At 38.3% G+C, this 24,129-nt stretch overlaps 1 protein-coding gene across 1 annotated transcript in view; it reads left to right on the forward strand.

The window, feature by feature from the left end:
• Pclo (piccolo presynaptic cytomatrix protein) overlaps window positions 1–24,129 on the forward strand; it is a 266,676-nt gene that overhangs the window by 212,556 nt on the left and 29,991 nt on the right. Inside the window, 5 exon segments of the mRNA XM_038315454.1 lie at window positions 55–148; window positions 1,375–1,446; window positions 3,588–3,768; window positions 5,373–5,567; window positions 22,292–22,433. Of these exon segments, the coding sequence (XP_038171382.1) occupies window positions 55–148; window positions 1,375–1,446; window positions 3,588–3,768; window positions 5,373–5,567; window positions 22,292–22,433 (684 nt within the window).

The raw sequence follows: 24,129 nt of genomic DNA on the forward strand, positions 1-24,129 counted from the left end.
AATGTAAATTTAAAAAAAAAAAAAAACACCTCTTCTTTTTCTCTTCCAATTCAGTGCTGAGTACAAGAGGAGGACTAAATATGTCCAGAAAAGTCTTAATCCTGAATGGAATCAAACAGTAATTTATAAAAGTATTTCCATGGAGCAGGTATGTAATTATTATTTGATAAATGACAGATGTAGGCTGATGTAGTGTAGTGACGACAATGTTATGGAAAGTCAGGGCCAATATCAAGGTTTTCCAAACACCGTGAGAGCTCATTAAAGACAGGAGAAATATAATATATTCAGCGATAATCAATGAGAGAAGCTCAAAGGTAAGGTGAAAACAAAGACCCATATTTAACAAAGTAGCTCCAACATGAACAAATGGGTTAGTGAAGCAAGGCTTTCAGAATATTTTTAAATGAAACATTTTCAATAGACTCGATCAGATTTACACATCTTAGAAAATATTTTCAACTGCTGATATTTGGTTTTCAGAAGGAACACCAAGAAATACTAAGATGAAATGCATGAAATGTGTTATTTATTCTGCCCATTTATGGTGTAGGGTTTTATTGATGTAAATTGAAGTTTCCCAAGAGGAGAATATAAAATTTTGTGAAGAAGATGTAATGATGACTTCCATAAAACATCAAAACCAAAAATAAATGGTTCAAGGAAAAATGATGTTAGTGTATATGTTTTTTTAATTGAAAAGAATATGAATTCCATAACTTCCATGAACAGGAATAGTATCTGTTTAATGCCAGCACTCAGGAGGTAGAGGCAGGCAGAGCTCTGTGAGTTCAAAGTGCATTCTGGGACAGCCAGGATGACACAGAGAAACTGTGTCTTAAGAAACAAAACAAGAACAAAAAGAGAAAGAAACAGGAAAGTCATCCAAATAAGATAATTTACAGTAAACAGTCTTTCAAAATGAGGTTCTGGTTTGCTCTCTGAAAGGTGGATATGAATATGAAGTTATAAGTGAATATTAATCTGAGTTCTTTAAAGTAAGTTAAATTCTGCAGAAGTAAAAATGCTTCATTTTTGGTAATAATTGGGATAAAGAAAAATCTAAATTTTTTGGATTCATGGCTTTCATATATTTAGAGAGGATTGTCTGAATCTTGTTAAATGAGTAAAGACAGAACAATGATAAATAAGTATGACCAGTTTTTTCACAAAATAGTGAGGTCTCCTATAATCAAACACTAGATTGAACTACAATTTAATCATTATAATTCCACACAACATTTAACATGGAGTCTTAAGTAAATTATCAAGCATTTTCATAGAATGAAAAGAGTTCCAGGCAAGAATCATTTAGGAATGTATAGAAATGCATGTTGGAGAAATGTGGTTGATGGCAGCTGTATCCGAATGCAGCTCATGAAGAAGACGTTGGAGGTGACAGTGTGGGATTATGATAGATTCTCTTCCAACGACTTCCTTGGGGAGGTAAGTCCGTCCATTTTTATACTGTCACTCTATGCAACAAGTTAAAGACGGATGGAAGATGATAAACTTCTTGAGTTTACACAATAGCCTTTCCTGACCAACATCTCTTGGCCGGTAAGTTAATTTCCTGACTTACTCTTTGAACAGTTGAATAGAAACTTGAGAAGTGACTTTCCATCCACCATTTGGTGCACTTGTTAATTTAGTTTAAGATTAAGTAGTGTTTTAGCGGGAAAATAAAAAAAAATCACAATGTGATTACAAATGATGTCTGAGGCAAAAAAAAAGAAATAAAACTAAGCTGGAATTTTTTAATGCAATATCTTTTTTATTGATTTTTATTGAGCTCTACATTTTTCTCTGCTCCCCTCCCTGCCTCTCCCCTTCCCTTCAACCCTCCCCCAAGGTCCCCATGCTCCCAGTTTACTCAGGAGATCTTGTCTTTTTCTACTTCCCATGTAAATTATACCTATGTATGTCTCTCTTAGAGTCTTCATTGTTGTCTAAATTCTCTGGGATTGTGACTTGTGGGCTGGCTTCCTTTGCTTTATGTTTTAAAACCACTTATGAGTGAGTAAATGTGATAATTGTCTTTCTGTGTCTGGGCTACCTTACTCAAAATGATGTTTTTTAGCACCATCCATTTGCCTGCAAATCTCAAGATTCATTATTTTTTCTGCTGTGTAGTACTCCATTGTGTAAATGTATCACATTTTCCTTATCCATTCTTTGGTCGAGGGGCATTTAGGTTGCTTCCAGGTTCTGGCTATGACAAACAATGCTTCTATGAACGTAGTTGAGCACATGTCCTTGTGGCAATATCAGTTTCCTGAATCCCTCCTCCTTCTATGTAACATTTCCCATTGCCATTTATGACTAAATATTATGCCAATGATTTTCAAAGGTTTTAAAAGTTAAAACTAGGTAGAAGAGAAGATACTTGAAATAATTATTATATAAATTTGTTAGAAACCACATATATCTAAGAACAGAATCTGGAAGAGTGAACATCAACAATGTTATAAAACTTTGTAGTTTATAGTGCTTTTAACTTAAATTATGTGTGTGTACACACTCACACATACTATATGTATGTGATTTCCAGGAAATCTGAAGCTTACACAATGTGACCCCTTCTTGATAGGAACTGTCTGTCTTGCGTGTGTTGTCTCTGTAATGAGAGCTTCTTTGGATCCACCTCTTTCCCATCCAATCTGCACCACGGAAGCCTGCCTTTCAGATTCTTTCCTAGTTCAGCCACTGAAACTAAAGTTGATTGTATGCAGAATTATTCTAAATAATAGGGTTGTATTTGGTTTACTGTCAAATTTCAAAACATTGGCTTACTGAAGTCCTTCTAATTTACTCTTGTTTATATGAACCTAAACGATATATCTACATTATTTATTACTCATGAAATCTAAGAAGCCAGTGGCTGTAAAAACACAGTATTTGTGTGTGTCCCCTTACAAAAGGAGGGGTGCTAGGTAAGCCGTGCCCCAATGCTTTCTCATCAACAGCTGGAAGTGTTTTAAATTGGAAAAATAAGCTGATAATGGCAAATTACTTGTATTTTTCATTCTTTGATATTATCCATCTTCCGTTAAAATCATACATTTCTCTTAAAGTAAAAATTACTTTATAGAACATTGTAGGGAGGGCCTTGGACCTTCCCCAAAGCACTGTGCCTCACCCTCTCTGAAGAGTGGATAGGGGTGGGGTGGGGAGGTATGAGGAGGGAATGGGAGGAGGGGAAGGAGTGGGAACTTGGATTGGTGTGCATAATGGAAAAAGATAGTTTGTTTTCTTTTTTAATAAATAAATAAAAGAACAACCCAAACCAACTTGTGTTTCATAAAAAGGTTGGCTTATGATTCTGATCTTTTCATGATACCCGAGTAAATTAGGGAAGAGTCAAAGAAATTATGTAGTTTCGTTTAGCCACATATTTATTAAGCATCTCAGTATCATAACCGAGGAAAAATTAGTCAATAAACAATGTGAAGTGAGGAAGGTGGTACCCCACCCTTAAGGTGGTGATTATTCATCTGGTTACATCCCTAGTGAGTTGTAGGTCATGGGAAAACTAAGCCGATTACAGCTCAGTCCATGCTCTTTCCTGCTTCCTTGTCCTTTCCCAGGTGTTGATCGATCTATCCAGCACGTCTCACCTGGACAACACTCCTCGGTGGTATCCACTGAAAGAACAGACCGAGAGCATTGACCACGGCAAGTCTCACTCCAGTCAAAGCAGCCAGCAGTCTCCAAAACCCTCTGTCATCAAAAGCAGAAGCCATGGTGTCTTCCCTGACCCATCCAAGGGTAGGAGACATTTCAAGTCGAACGTGGTTGTTTGTTTGGTCAGACAGTACCTTCTTGACTTTGAGTCCCTCGCTGCATAATAGACGTTGTCAGTTTTACTTCTGAGGGGAAATTAATGTGGCATCATGAAAAGAATGTTTTGACTTAGGAAGAAAGGGGCTGTAAACACACGTCAGCACAGACTCAGGTGGTGGCTTTGCCATTGTCATTTGCCTTATTTCGTAAAAATGAGATTGGACCACATAAGATAGTTGTATTTCTGAAAATCCATTCTAATGGGATCTTAGAAAATTCACTGAGTTATTTCATCAAACAATATAAAATTTCTTCTAGTATGTCGACGAAAACACGGCCATCATTAGTGTTAGTTATATTTCTTCTAAAGGTTTGGATCTCTGAACTCTCATGCAGTCGGTCCACAAACAAAATTTGCATCCTATTTTTACTTATCCTATGAAGAGCATTTTTCTCATGTCATCAAGACAAAAGGCAATTCAAATTCCTCAAGTCTTTCCTGGATGTTGGAGTCTAATTAATTTTTAATTTGAATCGTGATGTTATACATGGGATCTAGCCCTATGCACAGCATTTCTTTTCAAGACAGGGTTTCTCTGTGTAACAGCCCTAGCTGCCCTGAAACTAATTCTTGTAGACCAGGCTGGTCTCGAACTCACAGAGATCCTCCTGCTTTGCCTCCCAAGTGCTGGGATTAAAGGCGTGCGCCCTGGCTGCCCAGCCTTATTTTTATTGGAAAGAGTTTTCCCTTTACTTTTTAACAACAGTTCTACAGCATAAGACCAATCCTCCTCATAATTGATAAATTTATCAATCTATATATGATAAACGTGTGGTGAGCAGATACATTAATTATTTATAAGGATTAAAGGCAAACTGGTGAACACTCCTTCCTTCTGAGAGTGCTTCTGTGTACATCAGATGAGGACAGATTGTGTGAAAATATTCTAGAGGAGAAGCCGAGGTCACGTCTCAGAGGCCATGGAGTTAAAGTAACTGAGAGCCACTGACCACAGAAACCGTAGAAGATGCTTTATGTCTATGTTTTGTATTGGGTTTGGATTCCACGTAGCCATTTCAACTTTGCCATGCTCAACCTCCTAGATGATTAGCATAAAATCTCATTCTCCCTCTCGCTCTGGACTACTTCTCTGCACCCAAACCTTCTCAGTTTCCTGAGACAATGAGTTGACAATATCTTCTAATCTGCTCAGGCACCGTTTCACTATAGTTTTGCCAGCGTGGGGCCTGCAGCTGAGGAAATCCGTTGTCTCACCAACCTCTCTGAGAAAGAACAGAGCTGCTGAGGAAGGGGCACCTGAGGCAGGCATCCATTGCCTGAGGCTTCTTACAACTCATTCCTGATGAATGAGCCCCTTCCCCAGGCTCCGTTCCCTTGCTTCCTTTCCTGAATGGCTTTCCAAATCTTAATTGCATTACTGTATGGTGTGAAGTTGCATAAGTGACCCGTGAAAGAAAGTATTAATGTACATCTTAGACAGTTTCAAGTTATGTGTCGACTAGACTTTCACAGTGGAAGGGGGGGCGGGGAGCAACTGTAACTCATGTTTTATCCCTTTTGTAACCAGACATGCAAGTTCCCACCATCGAGAAATCCCACAGTAGTCCTGGTAGCTCAAAGTCATCATCCGAAGGCCATCTCCGATCTCACGGACCATCTCGCAGTCAAAGCAAAACCAGTGTCACTCAGACCCACCTGGAAGACGCAGGGGCTGCCATAGCCGCGGCCGAAGCCGCCGTGCAACAACTCCGCATTCAACCAAGTAAAAGACGCAAATAAATTCCTCAGCATGGCAGCTTAATGTTCATCTGTTGCCTTTCTCTCCTGCTGTCCTTCCCTGTTTGCTTTCTGTCTTTTGGCATCCCCTGCTCACTCTGTTCTCTGTCCTTTTGTCTGTGTAAGAACAGGATCAATACATAAATATGCTCCTCCTCCTCCTCCTTTGATTTTTCTTTTTCTTTTAATTTACGTAGACAAAACTGGCTGTTTCTCCTTTGTTCCCACCATCTCTCTGACCTGGCTCATAGTATTTGGTAGTCGTGTCTGTAAGTTTGCAGGCAAAGCAGTGTTGTGTGTGTGTTTGTGTGCACTTCCTTCTCCTTTAGAATACAGGAACTACAAGCACAAGGGACTGCCAGTTTTCCAGCATTATCCCCACAAAAGCAAGCATGGGAACACACATACATGTTTAAGTAAGGTCAATAATGGGATACTTGGATCAGGAAACACTCAACATTTAAGCAGATATTTAGGGAGACCAATAGTCAAATTCTAGAATCCAGGGTAAAAAGCCATTTGAAGCAATGTTTGATAACAGGATGCATGGGGAAAGGAGCTAATATGTGAACCTCATGGTCTCCTGAAGAACGTGCAGAAATCCGTATTCTCAAAAATACGTATTTTTCATATGCATATAAGTTTATGTGGTGAGACGTGATCTCATTAAGGGGCACAATCTGGTCCATTCTGTTGGATCACACTTTGTACAGAATAGCGGCATTTTCAGATTATTTTTTTTTCTAACCAGTGAACTGTTTTAAAAGTCAAGAAGTGCCATATCTAGTAGCTGTTAGTCCATTGAAGTCTAGCCCTTGACTCCTCTTAATTAATGAGTTTTCACATGTGACCTCTTCTGATACAGCTCTGTAAGAACCTAAGTGCAGATGTTTCATGGCTGAGGTGTGCTGCCACCTCCAAGAAGCATCAGCCAGGGAGCAGAGGCAGCTTGTTGTTTCCCTCATCTCTCTGGTCATCATTTCCAAGGAAACAGCCAGTTTTAATCCCCTTCAGTGCTATGCATGTGGTGTCATTTTGGCCTCTGAAAACATGGTTTCAACCAAACAAAAGCACACTTGTGTTTGCATGAGTAACATTGAAGCTGGTTCCATCTGAGGATCCACTCTGGGTTTCCATTCCACCCGCACTGCCACAGCGGCACCTCAAAGTGGTCAGTGTAATCATGCCAGGAAGCAGCACAGACACAGCATAGCAGGCGTCCTCCCCATGCAAAGAACTCAGTCTGGTACTCTGCCTCCACCAGCCAATGGCAACCACGACCAAAGCCAGCTAGCCCTCAGGAAGGTGATGTCCGATGGACCAGTCAAACCAGAAGGAGGTGAGCAGAAAGGCCCCGTTCAAAGCACACAGCAAGAATGTCCCCCCTCCCCAAATGTTAAGGCTCTCATCCTTGATTTTTAGGGATTGTCTAATGAAATCTGTTTATCCCATTTTTAATGTGCTTTTGTGGGCATGGCATTTTAGGGTTTCATCGTCACCATGTAAGTCCCAAGATCGGTCTCTTAATATATTGACTACAGTGATTTGTATTTTTCTATGCAGGGCGCCTTTTGACTTTTGTTGGAAAATAGTTTAAGAGTATTCATATTGCAGAATGGAATGCATGCCACTAACCTAATCTGTTCAAGCATGAGTACAAACTATGTTGCATTGTGATAAACGTTTACACTGCTCACAATTCGAGTTAGCCTCCCAGTTGGAATGTAGATCCGTTTTTGTTGCCTATTATTTGTCGTGTAACTTTTGGAAACGCTGAGAGGGAAACGAAGGAACAATTGTTAATGCACTCATTCACCATGGCACAGAGGATGTTCTCTCCTGAGCCTACAAGCAGACATCTGTGCGTGTTTCCTTAGCTGTTAAGTGTATCAGCTGTGTTGGGCATGTGAATATCCAAGTGCCTGTGTAACAAATAAAGTCTCTTTATTTCATTCATAAACTGCTGGGTTCTGAGCCATTGTTATATGATACATCATAAAATGAGTGTGTCGGTTTGGGTTTTATTTTTATTTTTTTTATCATTTAGTTCCTTTAAGTAAGATAATGGCCATCGATACATGCTAGTTAGAGCTGTGATGACAGAAACATTTGGGAGCCTAATAGTTTCACACTGGAAACAACCTAAGTCAGAAGGAAAAGCTTTCCAAATTCAAGCAGAGCTCACATGAAAACATAATGCTTGATGGAGTTGGCCTCATAGGTACCACTTTGACTGCTCCTAACTCCCCCCACCCCCTTGTCTGGTCTAGTTGACAACCTTCTCAGGTGTTTGCAAAGAGGAAGGTAGATCCCACTAGCCCTTCCTTTGAACGTGCAGTTAACTTTGATGTCGCAGCTACAGTAGGAAAGGAGAAAACTGATAACTGTGACAATCTTGACCCCAACATCCGGTGTTTTCACACGAGTCACTGCCCATGACAGAAATCAAACTAGTGTTGCCTTTATTTTTTTCTCCAATTTAATTCAAAATCGCATCTAAAACTAACTTATCTGAAATTCACATTTTTCTTAAATAATTTCTACTCCTGAAATACTCAATTTTGCCTATTCTTCCATAAACCAAAACTGTGCCTTTTGTTCGCCTATAGAATTTCTGTTTATTCTTAGAAAATTCTAAACATCTACCACACTTCACACATACCAGATATGTGAGTGCAATAAATGCTTGGGCAGCGGAGAGGCAATCACTGCGGGCCTCTTTAGATTTCCAGGTGGCTAAGGAAGCAGATAGCCAAAGCACAACGCTGACTCTATGTGTTCCAGCTCAGTTTAAAGACTGACCCCAGGGTGCAATTTTCTCTTCCTTGTTCATCTTCCTAGAAAATTCTGAACATACTTAAAATGCAGCTGCTTCCCAGGCACAGTGCCCCATGCTTTAATCCTGACACATAGGCAGTGAGTTCCAGGGCAGCCAGGGCTACATAGTGAGACTCCATTACCCACTAAAAGTTGAGGAAAAGCAATTCTACTTCATACCTTTTGTGCTATCAAATAACTTGGGTTTATCTCTAGCTATTCATTGTCTTACTTGAGATACTGCACTGACTTTAAATGTCAAAACAGTCATATTTTTGCCTTCTGTTTTATATTGTGAGTTTGTTATTACTATATAATTATTTGTAATATTGTAATATTTTAATCAGACTTGTTCTTAAAGATTGTATAAAATAATTTAGCTCATTTTATTTGAATAAGACTCAAATACATATTTACATTTAAAGTACTATAATTGAATTAGAAGTCACTCTTTATTGATTTCAAATCAGAAGGAAAGCTAAGTAACTGTATTTTTCTTATTTATTTTGTCCTAATTAATGACCAACCTCTGTTTTCTAAAATATACATATACTTTCCCTGTATCTATAAGTGTTAGATAATACAACTAAACAATAATTCTGCCCAGTCTTTATCATAAACATATTATAGAATTAAATTTATGTAAATTAAATGTGATTTTATTGGTCTGGTGAGTAAACTGACCAGAATTGTGAATATACAACCAGCTAGCAAGACCCTGCTCGCTCCTCCACTTTCCACAGAAGTGGATGTTGTACTTTTATGAGCTTGAATAAAATCCTGTCATTTCAATCCTCACAATGTAGTTCATAGAATCCCATTTGCATTCTGAAAATAACAGTCGATTTAGACAGTTCTTAACGCTGTACAAAGTGTCACATCATCCATTTCTCGCTTCACCACAAGTGGATGAAGTAGACATTCAGCTGTTGTACCCTGTCCTGTGGGTCAGGGGTCAAGGGGTGGGATGCTCAGCACACAGCTTGAAGCTATCTCTATAACCCTTGTCTGTGGCTGCGAGCTAGTGCATATTCTAAATGCAGTAGTTCCTTTGAAATCAAACTTTCTCATTTTAAACAGTTGTGATTTACTTCTTTGTTATCACTAAACATCTTATAAATTGTCAGCAGTAACTAGAACTGGTAGCAGTAACAAGGTTGACCTTCTTGACCTACGTGATGCTGCTTCCACTGCACAAAGCCCAGAGGGGCAGCAAGCAGTAGCTCTCCAGAGGAGGCCGCGTGTTTATCTACAGGTATCTCAATCAAAAGTGTCCCTAAAGAACTTTTCAAGCCGGGCGGCGGTGGCGCACGCCTTTAATCCCAGCACTCGGGAGGCAGAGGCAGGCGGATCTCTGAGTTCGAGGCCAGCCTGGTCTACAAGAGCTAGCTCCAGGATAGGCTCTAGAAACTACAGGGAAACCCTGTCTCGAAAAACCAAAAAAAAAAAAAAAAAAAAAAAAAAAAAAGAACTTTTCAAATATTTTATATAAGCGTCTCAGCAGATTTATGCTTGAACTAAGATATGGTTCAGCAAGGGTTCTGCAGGAAGCCAGTGGAATTCTTCTCTCCTTCTGGAGTTTAGTTGCAGGCAAGGAGATCTGAAAGGGGGCCTTAGACTGATTATTCCAAATCAGCCCAATGCCAAATAACAGATTTGTAGCAAGAAACCTTAGCAAGTGTTATGTTAGTTTATTTTCCTTCCAATTCCCTTGGTTGAACATCGGCTCTACTGTTTTTAGCAGCCAAGAAAGAAAGGTTACTCAGCACTTTGGCTTACTTTTATTTTTTATCTTTTTTTAAAAAAATATATAGATAGATTTTTTTTGAGTCGAGGTCCTGCAGAGAAACCATATAATCCAGACTAGCCTGAGATTCACTATGGCTCAGGCTGGAGTATAAAATCTCACCCAGCTCTTTACTATACAGTTTTGAAGCTCATACCTAAACTCAAACAAACATCAACATTTTTAAAATCTGGACAGTTACTTACTTGACAACTAATTACTGGTTTTGAGTGCAATTTGCAACTTCGAAACAATTTTTTTTGACACTAAGATTTGAAGTATGCATTTTAGGTTCAGAAATAGAGAGTAAAGGGTAAGTGGATGTATCCTTCCTCCAAATCAGCAAAGTAAGGGTGATTTAGACTGATTGAAGAGGAGATTGCGAAGACACGGTCTTACATAAGAGATAAGAGATAGGCTTGCCGGGCGGTGGTGGCGCACGCCTTTAATCCCAGCACTCGGGAGGCAGAGTCAGGCGGATCTTTGTGAGTTCGAGGCCAGCCTGGTCTACAAGAGCTAGTCCCAGGACAGGCTCTAAAAAAGCTGCAGAGAAACCCTGTCTCGAAAAACCAAAAAAAAAAAAAAAAGAGAGAGAGAGAGATAGGCTTGATAGTTTCTTGGTGTGGCCCAATTGTCTGCAGAAAGTCCGAAGCCACATCCACACATGGCTGCTGGAGATACCACTGTCAATAAAGCTCACTGTGGGGTGTTCCATGGCGTGGGAGTTGCTTTCTTGGAGAGGTGGTAGAGGGTGGCTGGTTGGGAGAAGTTGGAGTCTGGGAAAGAGGAGAATTGGTGGTTACAAATGTTTAGTAGATAAACCGATGTCTCATTTTCTTTCCTGACCCAAGTAGACAATCAGTTTTATCAGAAGGGATTTAGTGTGCTCTATTCTGAAAAGTACAGGGCCCTAAGCAAAGTCAAGTCGAAAGCAAGACAAACTAAATGGCCATTTGGGGATTGTCTTAATATTGGGTGTACATGGTTCATAAATTAAAATTTTACCTTCTTCAATCAATGTATTTGTGCAAAAATAAAAAGTCATATTTAAAAAAATAAAACCCTTGGCAGTTTGAAGTTATAGGAAAATTGACAATACAATCATGTGAACAGAGTAAATACTCCCCCTGTTCCAAAACAGTCTGAGAAAGTCAATATTCAGGCTATCCAAATTGTTCACCTTTCAACAGTGCCTGTTATGTGCAGTGGGGCATTCTTTGTCTGTGAAAATCAAAATGCTTTGGGAGAGTTTCCTCATCTTCTTAGAATGATTATATGTGTACTTTCAAATATTTTGTAAGCATTTAAGATTATTGTCAGAAGTCTCTGCTATGCGTGTAGAGTCGCAACCAGTGACTGTGTGGTTCTGAATGTATGATGATAGTCTTATTAATGAGCTTTCCTTCCTGAAGGTGAACACGTGATTCCCCATCAGTAGATACGTTTGTTCTTTTCTAGTCATAGTTATGGGTCTCCAATGAACCATTCACATAATTTGATTTGGTCAACCCTGGGAATTTATTCATTTAATATCATAGGACTAGCAACATCCACTGGCCTTAAGTATAAAACTACCAAAACCTGTTTTCAGTGTTTTTAAACCTTAGTGTGCTGAAGTCCTAGTTTTAACAGACAAAGACTCATTAAGTACTCTTAGGTCTATGGCAAGCAAAAACCATGAAACCTAATTTTAAAATACACATCACTTTGCCTTGGACTTGGGCAAATTGGCTTGAAAACATTGATCAGGCAAATAAATGAAGGAAAGAATCATGGGACTCAAAAAGCATAGTCAAAACATAATAGGTTACATAACAGGTTCACTAGACAGCCTAGGATGTGAAAAGCCTCGGCGAAAGAGCTTTTCATCTGGGAGAAGAAGCATGGAACCACCAAGGGAGAGGGAAGCGATTGCCAGAGGCACTATTAGACCACATAACAATAGTTCCTAGATCACATATCAAGAACCCATGAATGGCTAGAAAATTTTATTACTTTTTATTCCATTGCTCTACGTGAGAGGAGGTGTAGGCATGAAATAGGATGAAAGGGATCTTCATGAACATTGAACCATACTGCCACAACATTAATTTTATTTTATTGTAGTTCTGTGTATTTACATATAATTGAATAACAAGAAACCATAAAAAGTTTCTTCTGAAGATAATACACCAGAAATACAGAATTTAGTTGGGATGTTGATTTTGTTAAATGTGTCAAGATAAGTAATATAGATATTATTATGTAGCTCATTTTCATATGAATCATGCCCACAGTTTTCAGCAAGTATACTGAAAATGCAGCCAATAAATTGGTAGTACTTTGACAGAAAAATAATTAGTAATTTTACAAGTAGTGAAAAGCAGAAAAAAAGTTAAGCAACATACATAATAAAGGTCACAGGAATGGATGCCTTTCTTAAAAATGCAAGAAGGTAAAATACACATTTGTTTTATTTGTTTAAAAAGGCATAGCATCAAAATCTGCTCTTACTGAATTGAACAATTCCATTTCAAAACTATACACTATCTAGTTATATAAGCATCATTTTCCCTGATAAATAGAAAATATATTTCTATAGCTCGTTGACTCAAATCTCTTTCAATATAAGTAAATCATTTATACGTTTTTAATTTTAAGTTATTTTCGTGTGTTCTTGCTAATGATTTTATTTAAAGTAAATAACTATTAGGTTAATATCACCCAACTCTTAATTTATATTTAAAGGGCTTCACATAGTGTTTGATAATAATTTATATTACTTATACCTCCCAGTTATCATATTTACTCTAGGTTTTTGTATGCTATAAAATCAGTTGTTTTGGTTTTTTTTTGTTGTTCAAAGCAAGGAGAAAAGTCAAGCCTTTGTGCTAAACATACTTTCTAAGTCAGACCATACACTAGTCGCTAGACTCATGTCATTCTGGATGAAGCCAAGTTCTGCAGACACAAAACATGAAAGAAAGGCATCATTCAGTGATTAAGGCACACGGTGGTGCCCGATGGTTGACGATCGTCAGGAAAACTTTTGCTAAATGGTATCAGTTTGTGCCCCACACTCAGTACTCATTTCATTACTGAATCTTCTCATGGATGTCCTCACCCACCAAGAAAGCCCCAGAAATCTTTTTCATCACTGTTTAAGAAAAGTCAAACATACATATTAAAATATTAGTTTTCATTCTCATTTTTTCCATGTATACAGTAAAGTTTATAGTGGCTCCATAACATAATATATTTTACTAGGAATAATGTCAGTCATTTCAAGTTTCATAATTTAAACTCTGATTAATATCAATATATTTAGCCTATATAAATTCCCATGGGTTTTTAAGTACTTCTAAGCTTGTGCACATACTGTGTTTTGATCAAAATCACCCCACATTCCTTTCTCTAAAAGCCCTTCCATATCTCTCCACCACTTTCTCTAAAATCCCTTCCATATCTCTCCATCACTTCCTTTCTCAACTCCATAACTCTCCTTATGCTTTAAACTGACTGAGTACAAATAGTGGTGCTTGTGTGTGCATGGATTAGGACCAGCTCCTAGAGCATGAAAAAAATATAGCTCCCTCCCCCAACAACCAAAAGTTAGCATCTCAACAAGGGGTGGGGCTACACGAACCCGTGTCCTGCCAATTATAAAGTAATGTTTTAAGATTAGACAGAATCACGAGACCAAAGTGTATAAGACTGACCAAGCAAGTGTGTACACACAGTCATATTTTTTTACAATAACCAGCGACAGGAGAATAGCAAGGCCTTCTTCTCAAAACCTACTTACCTCGTTTGTCTCTAATTTTCTGTGCCTTCGTTATTTCTGCAACATTTCAGGACATCTTCTTTCACATCTCATTTAATATTAATTTATAATTATTAAGGGTTTCAAAAAGCATTCTTTTCAATTTATACAAAAAATTTAATTTTCCCCTGCGCATCAATTGAATTAAATTATAACTCTATATCCATATTCATTGCTTCCGCCTCCTGAACTCTGACTGCTCAGCTCAGCTACCTATCAGCTCGTCTCATGCTAGCCCAAGCCCAGGATGGCATAACAACAGGTTACAACAGTAGAATAAATTATATTCCTGTCTATATCTTGAAAGACAAGTGTATCATATTTATTGCTCATGTTAACATATTAAAAATATTTGTATTAGCATAAAATAGTGAGAATGAACATTATCATCTTGATTCTTTGAAGAAAAATGGAAGAACATGAGTTTGTGGCCAAATTGTGCTACAAAGTGAGTTCTGGGCCACCCTTACCTACAGACTGAAACACTCAAAAAAAAAAATACAACAATAAAACGGAGTAAAAAGAAATGCTGAAAGTTTCCTACCATCTGATACTGAAGGAGCAGAATTTTCTCATATCCATTGTTACTCATATCCATACACATATTTGTTTAAGCATGTTACATTTCGGGACATCTTCAAGTTGGGTGATACTGCAGCAAACAAAATAAACAGAAATCCCTGTCTGAAGCCCTCCCATCCTAGGTAGTAATATTTATTAAATAACCGATTTATCAGTATCTGGGAAGAATTGTGAAGTAGAAGAAACTACGTTTGCTCTAAGCTCATCTGAAATGGAGGTTGGTTTGTACTCAATGACCTGAGTTTATATACAACCAAACTTCATCATGTTTTGAAACATCTGGAAATAAAATTATTTGTAATATTTTTGTTATTTATTTGAGAATTTTGTATAATGTGTTTTGATTGTAGTCACCCCCTCTGGCATCCCTTCTCAGATCTCCTTCCCCATCTACTCAACTCTGTGTCCTGTTTTTAACCCCATCGAAATCAATCTGTGCTGCCACAAATATTCTTGCATGTGTGCCCTTCCACCGCAATAAGATTTAACTTACCAGGACTACATTCTCAAAGAACACTGACCCTCCTTTTCTCGGAAGATAACAGTCGCCAATAGCTCTGTAAAGATGTGCGAGGTTTCATGGCCAGGTCTCTTCTCTGGGCTGGAATTTGATCTGGCTTGAGACACTCAGGTTTGTGCACAGTCCCAGCCTCTGGAGTTCGTGTGCATAGCTGCTCTACTGCATCCAGAATATATGCTTCCCTGTAATCCTCCACTGACCTTGGTCATTATCCTCGTCCTGCCCTTTCTTCAGCAGTGGTGACTGAGCCTTGGAGGGGAGAGTGAGGTATATTTGTCCATCGAGGGTTGATTATTCTTCAGCCTCTTACACTATATCTTGGCCTGTTGTGGGTCTTGTAATAATCACCATCTACTATAACTAAAATTTTCTTTGAAGGAGGTTGAGAGATCCATTAATCTATAGGTATAGTTATAAATCGCTAGGAGTAAGTTTAATGTTATGTCCATTTAGTAAAATACAGTAGTAGTAAGTACTGGCCCAGCTCTGAGTCCCTATCATCCTCTTTGCAATCCCCTGGAGCCAACAACAAAGAGGACAGTAAATGACAATAATGTCTTTTAAAATTTAGGAAAGAGCCTAGATCTCCTGGTTAAATTTGATAAACATGCATGCGTTTATCAGATATTCTCTAAGCTTCCTTTTTACAACCCTTAAATAAATTTAAACGAAATTTATTTAAGGAAAAAATATTTAGAATATTTAGAATATGGAAAAGAATATTTGGCGTTTGCTGTAGTATTATCCGCCTCAGTTTATTTGCTATTATTAATTTATTACTTCCACTGGAAACTTACTCCTTTATTTCCTTTGAGTTGAATTTTGTGCATTGCAGGTTGCGAGTGTGGTAAACTGCTCCCCCAGCATGTATGAAGTTCTGGGTTCGATCTGTAGAACAACATACAATTCAAAACAGGCCAGAGACCAAAACGTCAATCACAGCGTTTGGATGTGTGAGGGCAGCAGGATCAGAAGTTCAAGGTTGTTACTCTTGGGACCTTGTTAGCTTAGCTTGAGGTCCATAAGAGCTTTTCTCAGACATAAATAAATGACTGTTAAATTGAATTTCATGGAGCAACCATTTGCATTTCATTTAAGGATAACATCTTGGTTTTTTTTTGTTTGTTTGTTTGTTTTTGTTTTTGTTTTCGAGACAGGGTTTCTCTGCAGCTTTTTTTTAGAGCCTGTCCTGGAACTAGCTCTTGTAGACCAAGCTGGCCTCGAACTCACAGAGATCCGCCTGCCTCTGCCTCCCGAGTGCTGGGATTAAAGGCGTGCGCCACCACCTCCCGGCTAACATCTTGGTTATTAAGATATTGATTATGACTGTTTCTAGAAGTACCTTCCAATCGGTTGAAATACTATCAAGTACTTTCTTTTTTGCTGGACATTTTTTTCCTTTCTGGTTATCAGTTATTAGAAAAACATGTCAGACAATGTAACGCAAGGATATTGTCAGTAAAACACAAAAAAAGGTAATATTTCTCCACACACAAATCAAATTAGAACTGAAAAAAGTAAGAGTTAGCCATGAAAGTGAAACTCTTTAATATCACTTCTTCGGAGCAGTCTTTTATAGATAAAAATATGTATTGAATTAGAGCCTTAGCTAAAAACCAAAACTTCCCATGATCTAGTGTGGTTCATTCTATTTAGTTGAATGCAGCTAGAATTATAATTAGATTTATTCAAGATAGATGAATTGACTTTCTGAATTTTATTTAAGGTATCTCAATCAAACTTCATTCAATTATTCAATATAAAAATTTAGAGCTAATTTAAAAATGTGTTTAGATTTTTTTTGTATCCCAAACCAGTTCTGAATTAAATGCTTCTCAGAAAAGGAAGACAGTCTTAAAAGGAAAATTATATGATAGAGGCAATTATTATAGTATCGTAACCATTATGCATAATTTATATAAGAAAGGCTCCTCCATATCTTGTTATTATGTTAATTCACTCTCTTTACCTGTGTTAAACACACCCTTACTTCTGTAATCCAAGGGGAACATGGAATCTGTTTCTGTAATGATTAGTGAGCATAGGAAACACCTGCGCATTACTGGTACTATTTGATAAGATGAGAGCAAATTCATCATTGAGATGCCCTGAAAATTTCATTCATGAAGTCAGCGTGTATGGAAAGGGGGGGGACATACGAACATGATTAAGATTGTTACCACCTCTCCACTACAGAATCACAGGAGACTTCCTATCTGCATTCCATCTCTGGAAAAAAGCTCTGTGGATGCGCAGTAACCTTAGTACCTCTGTGTTTCACAAGGAAAATGGCAGCAGAACATGGATCATGGTTTGCGTGGTGATATGAATAGGAAATACTGCAAATGACGGCTAGATAGCCAACTAATAATTTCGCTATTTAAGGATGTTTCGGAGACATCCTTACTTCAATTGCTCCACCAAGATTTTTTTTGAGTTAGGTGTCAAAAATACTTACTTCCAATAATTTTCAGTGCAAAATCAAGGGGCGTGTAAATACTCCTGCGAGCATCAGTGTGAAAGTTTTCTGTGCTGCTTTCCAGTTCAGAAACTGGGGGGGGGGGGGGGGGGGGGGGGGGGAATGTTTCCAGACTTGAAAATAAACACACTGAAGTTAACTTACGAAAGAGTTGCCTTCTAAAATATAAAATGTAACATCTCTCTTTAAATTAATAATCCTGAACTGTAAAGGGAAAATACCCAAAAAATGTGATCAGACAAAGTTTAAGGGGAAACGGATTGAATAATGCCAGTCATATTTAGACTTAAAAGCTGGCATTTTCAATTCCATATTCAGTGAGCATTTTAGAAAAAAAAAAAAAAAGACAAACTGAAAATCCCTTCAGGAGAGTAAGTCCAAAAACTAACAGCAACAGTAACATGGGAGGAAGGGAGGTTAAAGAAAGGAAGAGAGGGCGGGAGGAATGGAGGAATGGGGGGAGGGACAGAGGGAATGAGGAAGGGAGGGAGACAGGGAGGCAGAAGAGTAAAGGAAGAAAAGGGTCCCTGAAGTTAAAACGCGCTCTGTGTGTGTGTGTGTGTGTGTGTGTGTGTGTGTGTGTGTGTGTGTGTGTCTTAGAACACATAGTTTAAGATAAACAGTTCTGTTTCTATCAAACTACTGTAATAAACAAAATAATAATCGATTCATTTCTTGTAATAGCAAACATTCTTAAAGCCCTACAGACTATGTCCATAAAGAGAAGATTTAGTGCTGGATAAAATCAAGTCATTCAGGAACTGGGCTGCGAGCTGCCAGGATCAGGAGATATTTTGGAAATATTGACACATAGGTCTTTGCTGCCCGCCCTGTGAGACCGATGATACAGCGTCCCACAAAGCGAGGCTAAGTTTAGACTAAGTACTGCGTTCTAAAGTAGCCAAAGCCCTCAAGTTTTTTTATGTTTGCTTGAGACAACTAGATGCAGTCTAAAGGGGAATTGGCAACTTTAAATTCTCTCATTAGCTGTGAGATATAATCAGTCATTAATCTTTACAGAGACTATTTTTCCTACGGGGGTGGGGGGGAATGATGGTTCAAGAGTAGGTGACCCTTAGAGGTCTTAACGAGCTCCTGAAGGCCAGGGCTCCACAGCCGCAGGCTGTTCCACAATTTGGTGAGCGCTCTGAGAACAGTGCTGCCATCATGTGGTAGCTAGGGTGATAGCGTTGCATAGCCGCGTCTCCTGGAGGGGGCAGGGCATCCAACCAGGACAACTAAAGGACCACAGATGTGCAGAGACAGTACCACATTTAATCAGGATTAGCCACCAAGAAGTAATAAAACATGAAAAACATGACAGGCTGTAACCATAAAACAGCCAAAGGCAATGACAAAGGGAAATAATAATTTTAAACAGTTTGTATTGTCCCCAAGAAAGTAAAACATTTACCTGAAACACCTCCCCAATAACAGTGTATCAAGAAGGAATGGGCCCTCTAAGATGTTGCCCTGCCCACAACAGCAAGTGTTCCCAGAATGCGTGCATTATTCAGTCTTTCCTGCAGTGGGAACCTTGGTGATCAGCATTTCAAAACGAAAGTAGATATCTCAAAATGATTCCAAAAAATTAGTTGGCGTTTCTGAAAAACTTCAATTCTCTTGTGAAAAGATCGTTTTACTATGAAACACACAGATGCATACCTCCTTGTACAGCATTATATGAATTCTGAAATTCGACTTCAAAGAGCTGGGTGGAAATCAGACGTAGACTATTTCGTGATCCCAAAACCACAAACTCATGGAAGACCAAGCTTTTAATGTTTCTATGTTATTTCGCTGAAAATGCAGGAAAACAGAGAGATATTAGACTGAAATCAAATTCGAAGTTCTCTGCCCGTATACCAGGATAGGAAATGAACAAGTCCTACCATTTGTGCACATGATTGCGACCACACAACATCGCTATGCATAGCATTTTCTTTCATCCAATGTGAATATTAATATGCTATTCATGGTCTCTTATGAACTTTTTGCTACACAAATCTATGCCTTTCAGTATTTAGTATATTAGCACACAAATCTATGGTTTCAGTGTTTAGTATTAGCACTTAAATACCTTGACTCGAACCCTTTTTGAGTGCAGTGGAATTCAAAATCTAGTCAACTGATTATATTTTTCCACATTTATGAGGCGATAAAAACTGTCCTTACTTATTTTAGTAAGCTACAAAGATTTGCTTTCAACAGGTATCTTTGACAGAGAGAGAGACAGAGGAGACAGAGAAGAAAATCTTCTATATCAGTTCACTATTAATAAGCAATACGCATAATTTCTTTAAAATACACCATAGATAAAATGAAATACTGCCTGCAAATTCATTATGGCATTCTTGGTGTTTGGTTTAGGAAAAATCGCTGGCATTGATATTCATTTGTTTGTTCATTCATCAGATATTAGTTGATCACTGTTCGAGGCCATATATCTAAGAATTCCCAGCAATGTGGCATTAATGTAACAAATATCATTCCAACTAGAAAGTGACCATTCCATAAATGATACATTGATCATGCATAATGGATCCTCCAGATTTAGGAATTGTTCTGATGTAAAGGAAGAGGGAAACACATGAAGCCCATGATACTTGAAGTTGACATTTATAAATAAATTGAAGTTACTATAGAGATATGTCCTATAAGGAAGCAATTCTGATATGCAGTGTACTTGCTCTTAGAATAAAATCATTTTAAATTATTTTCTATTAACTACCTTTGAAACAGTAAATACGGTTGATTTGAGGAAGTTTTATCTTTTTGGTTAGTAAAATTAATGTTTTTCTTTCGGTGTTATACTATCCACTATTAAAAATCTAATGGGTTGAATTATATAATGTCAATTCAAAGCATGGTAACTTTCATTTGTCTGAATTAATGAAATAATCTGAGTCATTATTGGTTGATGATGCAGTTTAATTGGTGTATACATATTAATAATTTAATATTCTAGTCATGTTAACTTCATAGTTTTAATTATGCACTTTTAAATGTTTTCTTTAATACTAGATATGCAATCTGAGTTTCTACATAAACTGAATAAAATATTTAGCAAATATTAGAACTATTATTTTATGCAGATATAGACCTATGTAAGTAATTAGAATTTTATTGGTGACTAACACTCTGACTTTCTTTTAAGTAACAGTTTGCAGCTTATAAGCATCATCTATATAACTGACTTGTGTTAAAAATTCTTTCTTGCTCCCCTATTCTGAGGAAGGAATTCTACCATCATTGGAACAGATATGAAATTATTGGATAGCTTGTGAGAACATTTTATGTTTGTAATGGAACAAGGCGGTGTAGAGGAAACGTTAAATTCTTTACAAGACCTGATAGTAGCTACCTTGCCTGCCCTCAGATTCTGTACAATTTCCTTGAGTTTTCATTTTATTTGACTATATTGGTTAGAAGTCCTCCAGGCTAAGAATCGTGTTTAAAGATTTCCTTCAGAAATATATAGCTAGATCTCCCAATATGAAATGACTATCAACCCTTCACCAAGGAGCATGAGCACATTCAACTAGGAGACCAGAGATGGAACAGGGATGTGCGTATTGAGAAAAGAATGCTAAACATTCCTGTAGTGTAGACTACATATAGACTTAGAATCAGATCGATTCATTGTCAAATAGCAGGTACGCTCAAGGGCACTAATAAACAGCCATAGACTGTTAATACCAAGAAAGAAGAGGTGGGAGCTTGGGAATTAATATCCCGAGAGGAAGGAGGGCAAACCACTGCGGGCCCCTGTTTCTGGCCACTCCTATTCTCCGTCTTTCAAGGTCATCTCTGTGATGGCATTGTTTCCACACACAACAGCTCAGCTTTAGGGGTCTACAGAGTAAACACAGACCAGGAAGACGAAAGGTCACTCGAGCTGGCAAGGGATGCTTATCACGGGCTTCAAGTAATTGCTAAATAACTTCTGCCTCCCAAACTTGGAGCAGGCGCTGTCTCTCTTCTGTTTCTTCCTTGTGCATGGCAAACCCGCCCCACCTCCTTTCAGGCTAGAGCTCTGCCAGACGCCAGTGCTGTTCTCCTGCTGCATAAAAGCTTAATAAACAGCACCGATCTGTTTACGTTTACGTTTCTATGGTTTGTGCACTCACATATCCATAACTGAAGCTCGAGAAGACACTGAAACAGGTCCCTGTATCAGTTACAACACACCTACGGGAAAGAAAGACCTTTCGATTTCAAAACAGAAACACCTGGAGAGTTGGTAGAGCCACCTGTAAATATCTATTCTGCCGTGCATTTTTCCCTTCTAATGAGACTACCCTGTTACTGACTATTATATTAACATGAAAAGTAATTGCCCAATCTCTTTAGTTCTGTTAAAATATTTCTCTGTGAAGTTTCCCTTGCTTGTTTTCTCTTGCTTGCCATAACGCTATTGCAACGCTGTAGAAGTAACAAAAAAATCAGTGGAAGAATGACATACTAGTTAACTAAGTCTAAAGATGGGAATGTTTTCCCATTTTCTCGTACGCAGTAAAAAAAAAAAAGTGAAGGAATTCTATATTGCCAGTGTGCATTACTGGCTAAAGGAATGAAAAGGAGAGACAGGTTGAAGAAGAGAGAACATTTTGTCTCTGCCGATCCTTTCTATGAGTATTGCACACATGTGTAATTTGACATTTGGAGATAAAAGTGAACTTCACTTGTTGACTATGGTGTTGGCTCTCCCCCACGTCATGCAGCAAAGCCCGCCAATCACCGGCCTGCAGAGAGTTCCGTGTCCACCGGCTCGTCGGGCAGCAGCGCTGGCAGTGGATACAGCGTGGACAGTGAAGGAAGCAGCTCCGCGCCAGGGGAAACCAATCTACTTCCTATCCCAAGGATGTAAGTGGTTATTTTATAAAATTATACAAAAACTACAATTTTAACAGCATCGTGAGTAATTCATTCTTAACATTTCACGGGAGGAAAACAAGGTCATTATCCAGTTCTGAATCACGGTCCTTGGACATCTAACCTGCCGATGCCTAACATAAGAATCAGTTGTCCAGGGACGACTGGATTGTCTCAGATAATTCTAAAGAAAAACACAAACGGCTAGTATGGTGACTTGTCTGCGGCTGCCTGCGTTTACCATAAAAAGCCGGTAGAATAGTAACTGAGCTAGGCCAGCCTGGAGTGCAGAGCCGCGCGCTCATCACACAAAGACCAGACACCAACCCTGAGATTTGACATTAACACAGATTGGTTGTGTGTGTGTTTTTTTTTTAATTAGGAGAGATTTCACATTTGGAGAATTCATAGAATCTTTGAAACAGATGGCAAACCGGGATAACGGTTAAGCCTTTTCAACTCTAAACCTTTCTGCCGTCAGAAAGGAAGGTTTTTGGCGTGTTTTCGCGATTTCTAAATTTGTTCCAGAAACATTCGTTCTCTGGGTAATATAGCTCATTCATGGTATGTTAAGCCTCGTGACAGCAATTTTGCAACTCATATACAAAACTAAAGCAGATTATGATAGAATGGATTTAGGTGGTTTATAGATTATGTCAGTTCCTGTTTCAAAATCTAACCTGGCAGACTTTTCTATTCCTTTCCACGAACTAGTCTTGGGGGTTCGGAAGCCCTGCTAGGGCATCCAGAGCTGTAAAGTAGGCCACAGCTCGTAGAGCCCAAAGGGTGGTTTTATAAGACCCTTGAATGGTGGCTTTTGTCGTTTTTAATGTTTAAAGGGAGGCTATTCCATGACACGTGAACAATATACAACAACGACTTTTGATGGCTGAGCTGTGTTGGACAGAGCTGTTCTTGTGGACGGACGTCTGTGTTGCCCCTTCCTGCCTTTGCGCTACAGGGCACCGTGGGGTTGCTGTAATGCCCGGCATCTGAAACGACTCTGATCGGACAGTTACGGGTCTTTTCGTTTTCTCCAGTGCTGGGAAGTCTTCTTAGGCAGTGGAATTTATTATGTTCATACAAAGATATTATGGAAATATCCCATTTGATCCTTTCAGTAATTCTAATAGTTAGATACTGATTTATCTTAAGAAGGTAAAATAATAGGGAAAACAGATTTTTGAACAGAATAATGGACTCTTTATGGCTTTGGTTACAGCTTTCCAACCTAAAGGAATTCTTGTTCTATTACCAGTTCATCTGAGAGATTTTTTTTCTTACATGACTTTATCTTAGGAATTTAGTTTGTGGGATAAATAGGAGTGGTCGTAATTAATCAGTTCTATTTGTTGAAAACTTCATTCCTAAAAAGAATCTGATATCATTAATATTACATTCCTGGCAATCTTGCTGGAAGAAGGAACAAGATTTTAAATGAGTTCATTGCCTTTCTCTCTACTCTGTGAATATCATAGCTATTTATGGAGACTGTACAAAAAAGGGTCTAACAGCCTTCTGTTCTGTCTGGACCTTGCAGACTATGGAATTTTAGTGAAAGTTATAACTTCCAGAGAATAAATCATCTTATTTCCTCAGGGTCTGTCTCGATGTCTGAGGTGAAAAGATTACTATAGCCCCAATTCTTTTTCTTATTTTGTGTCTTTCTCATTAAGCAAATATCTCT

This window comes from Arvicola amphibius, chromosome 18, assembly GCF_903992535.2.
Source record: "Arvicola amphibius chromosome 18, mArvAmp1.2, whole genome shotgun sequence".
Taxonomy (NCBI): Eukaryota; Metazoa; Chordata; class Mammalia; order Rodentia; family Cricetidae; genus Arvicola; species Arvicola amphibius.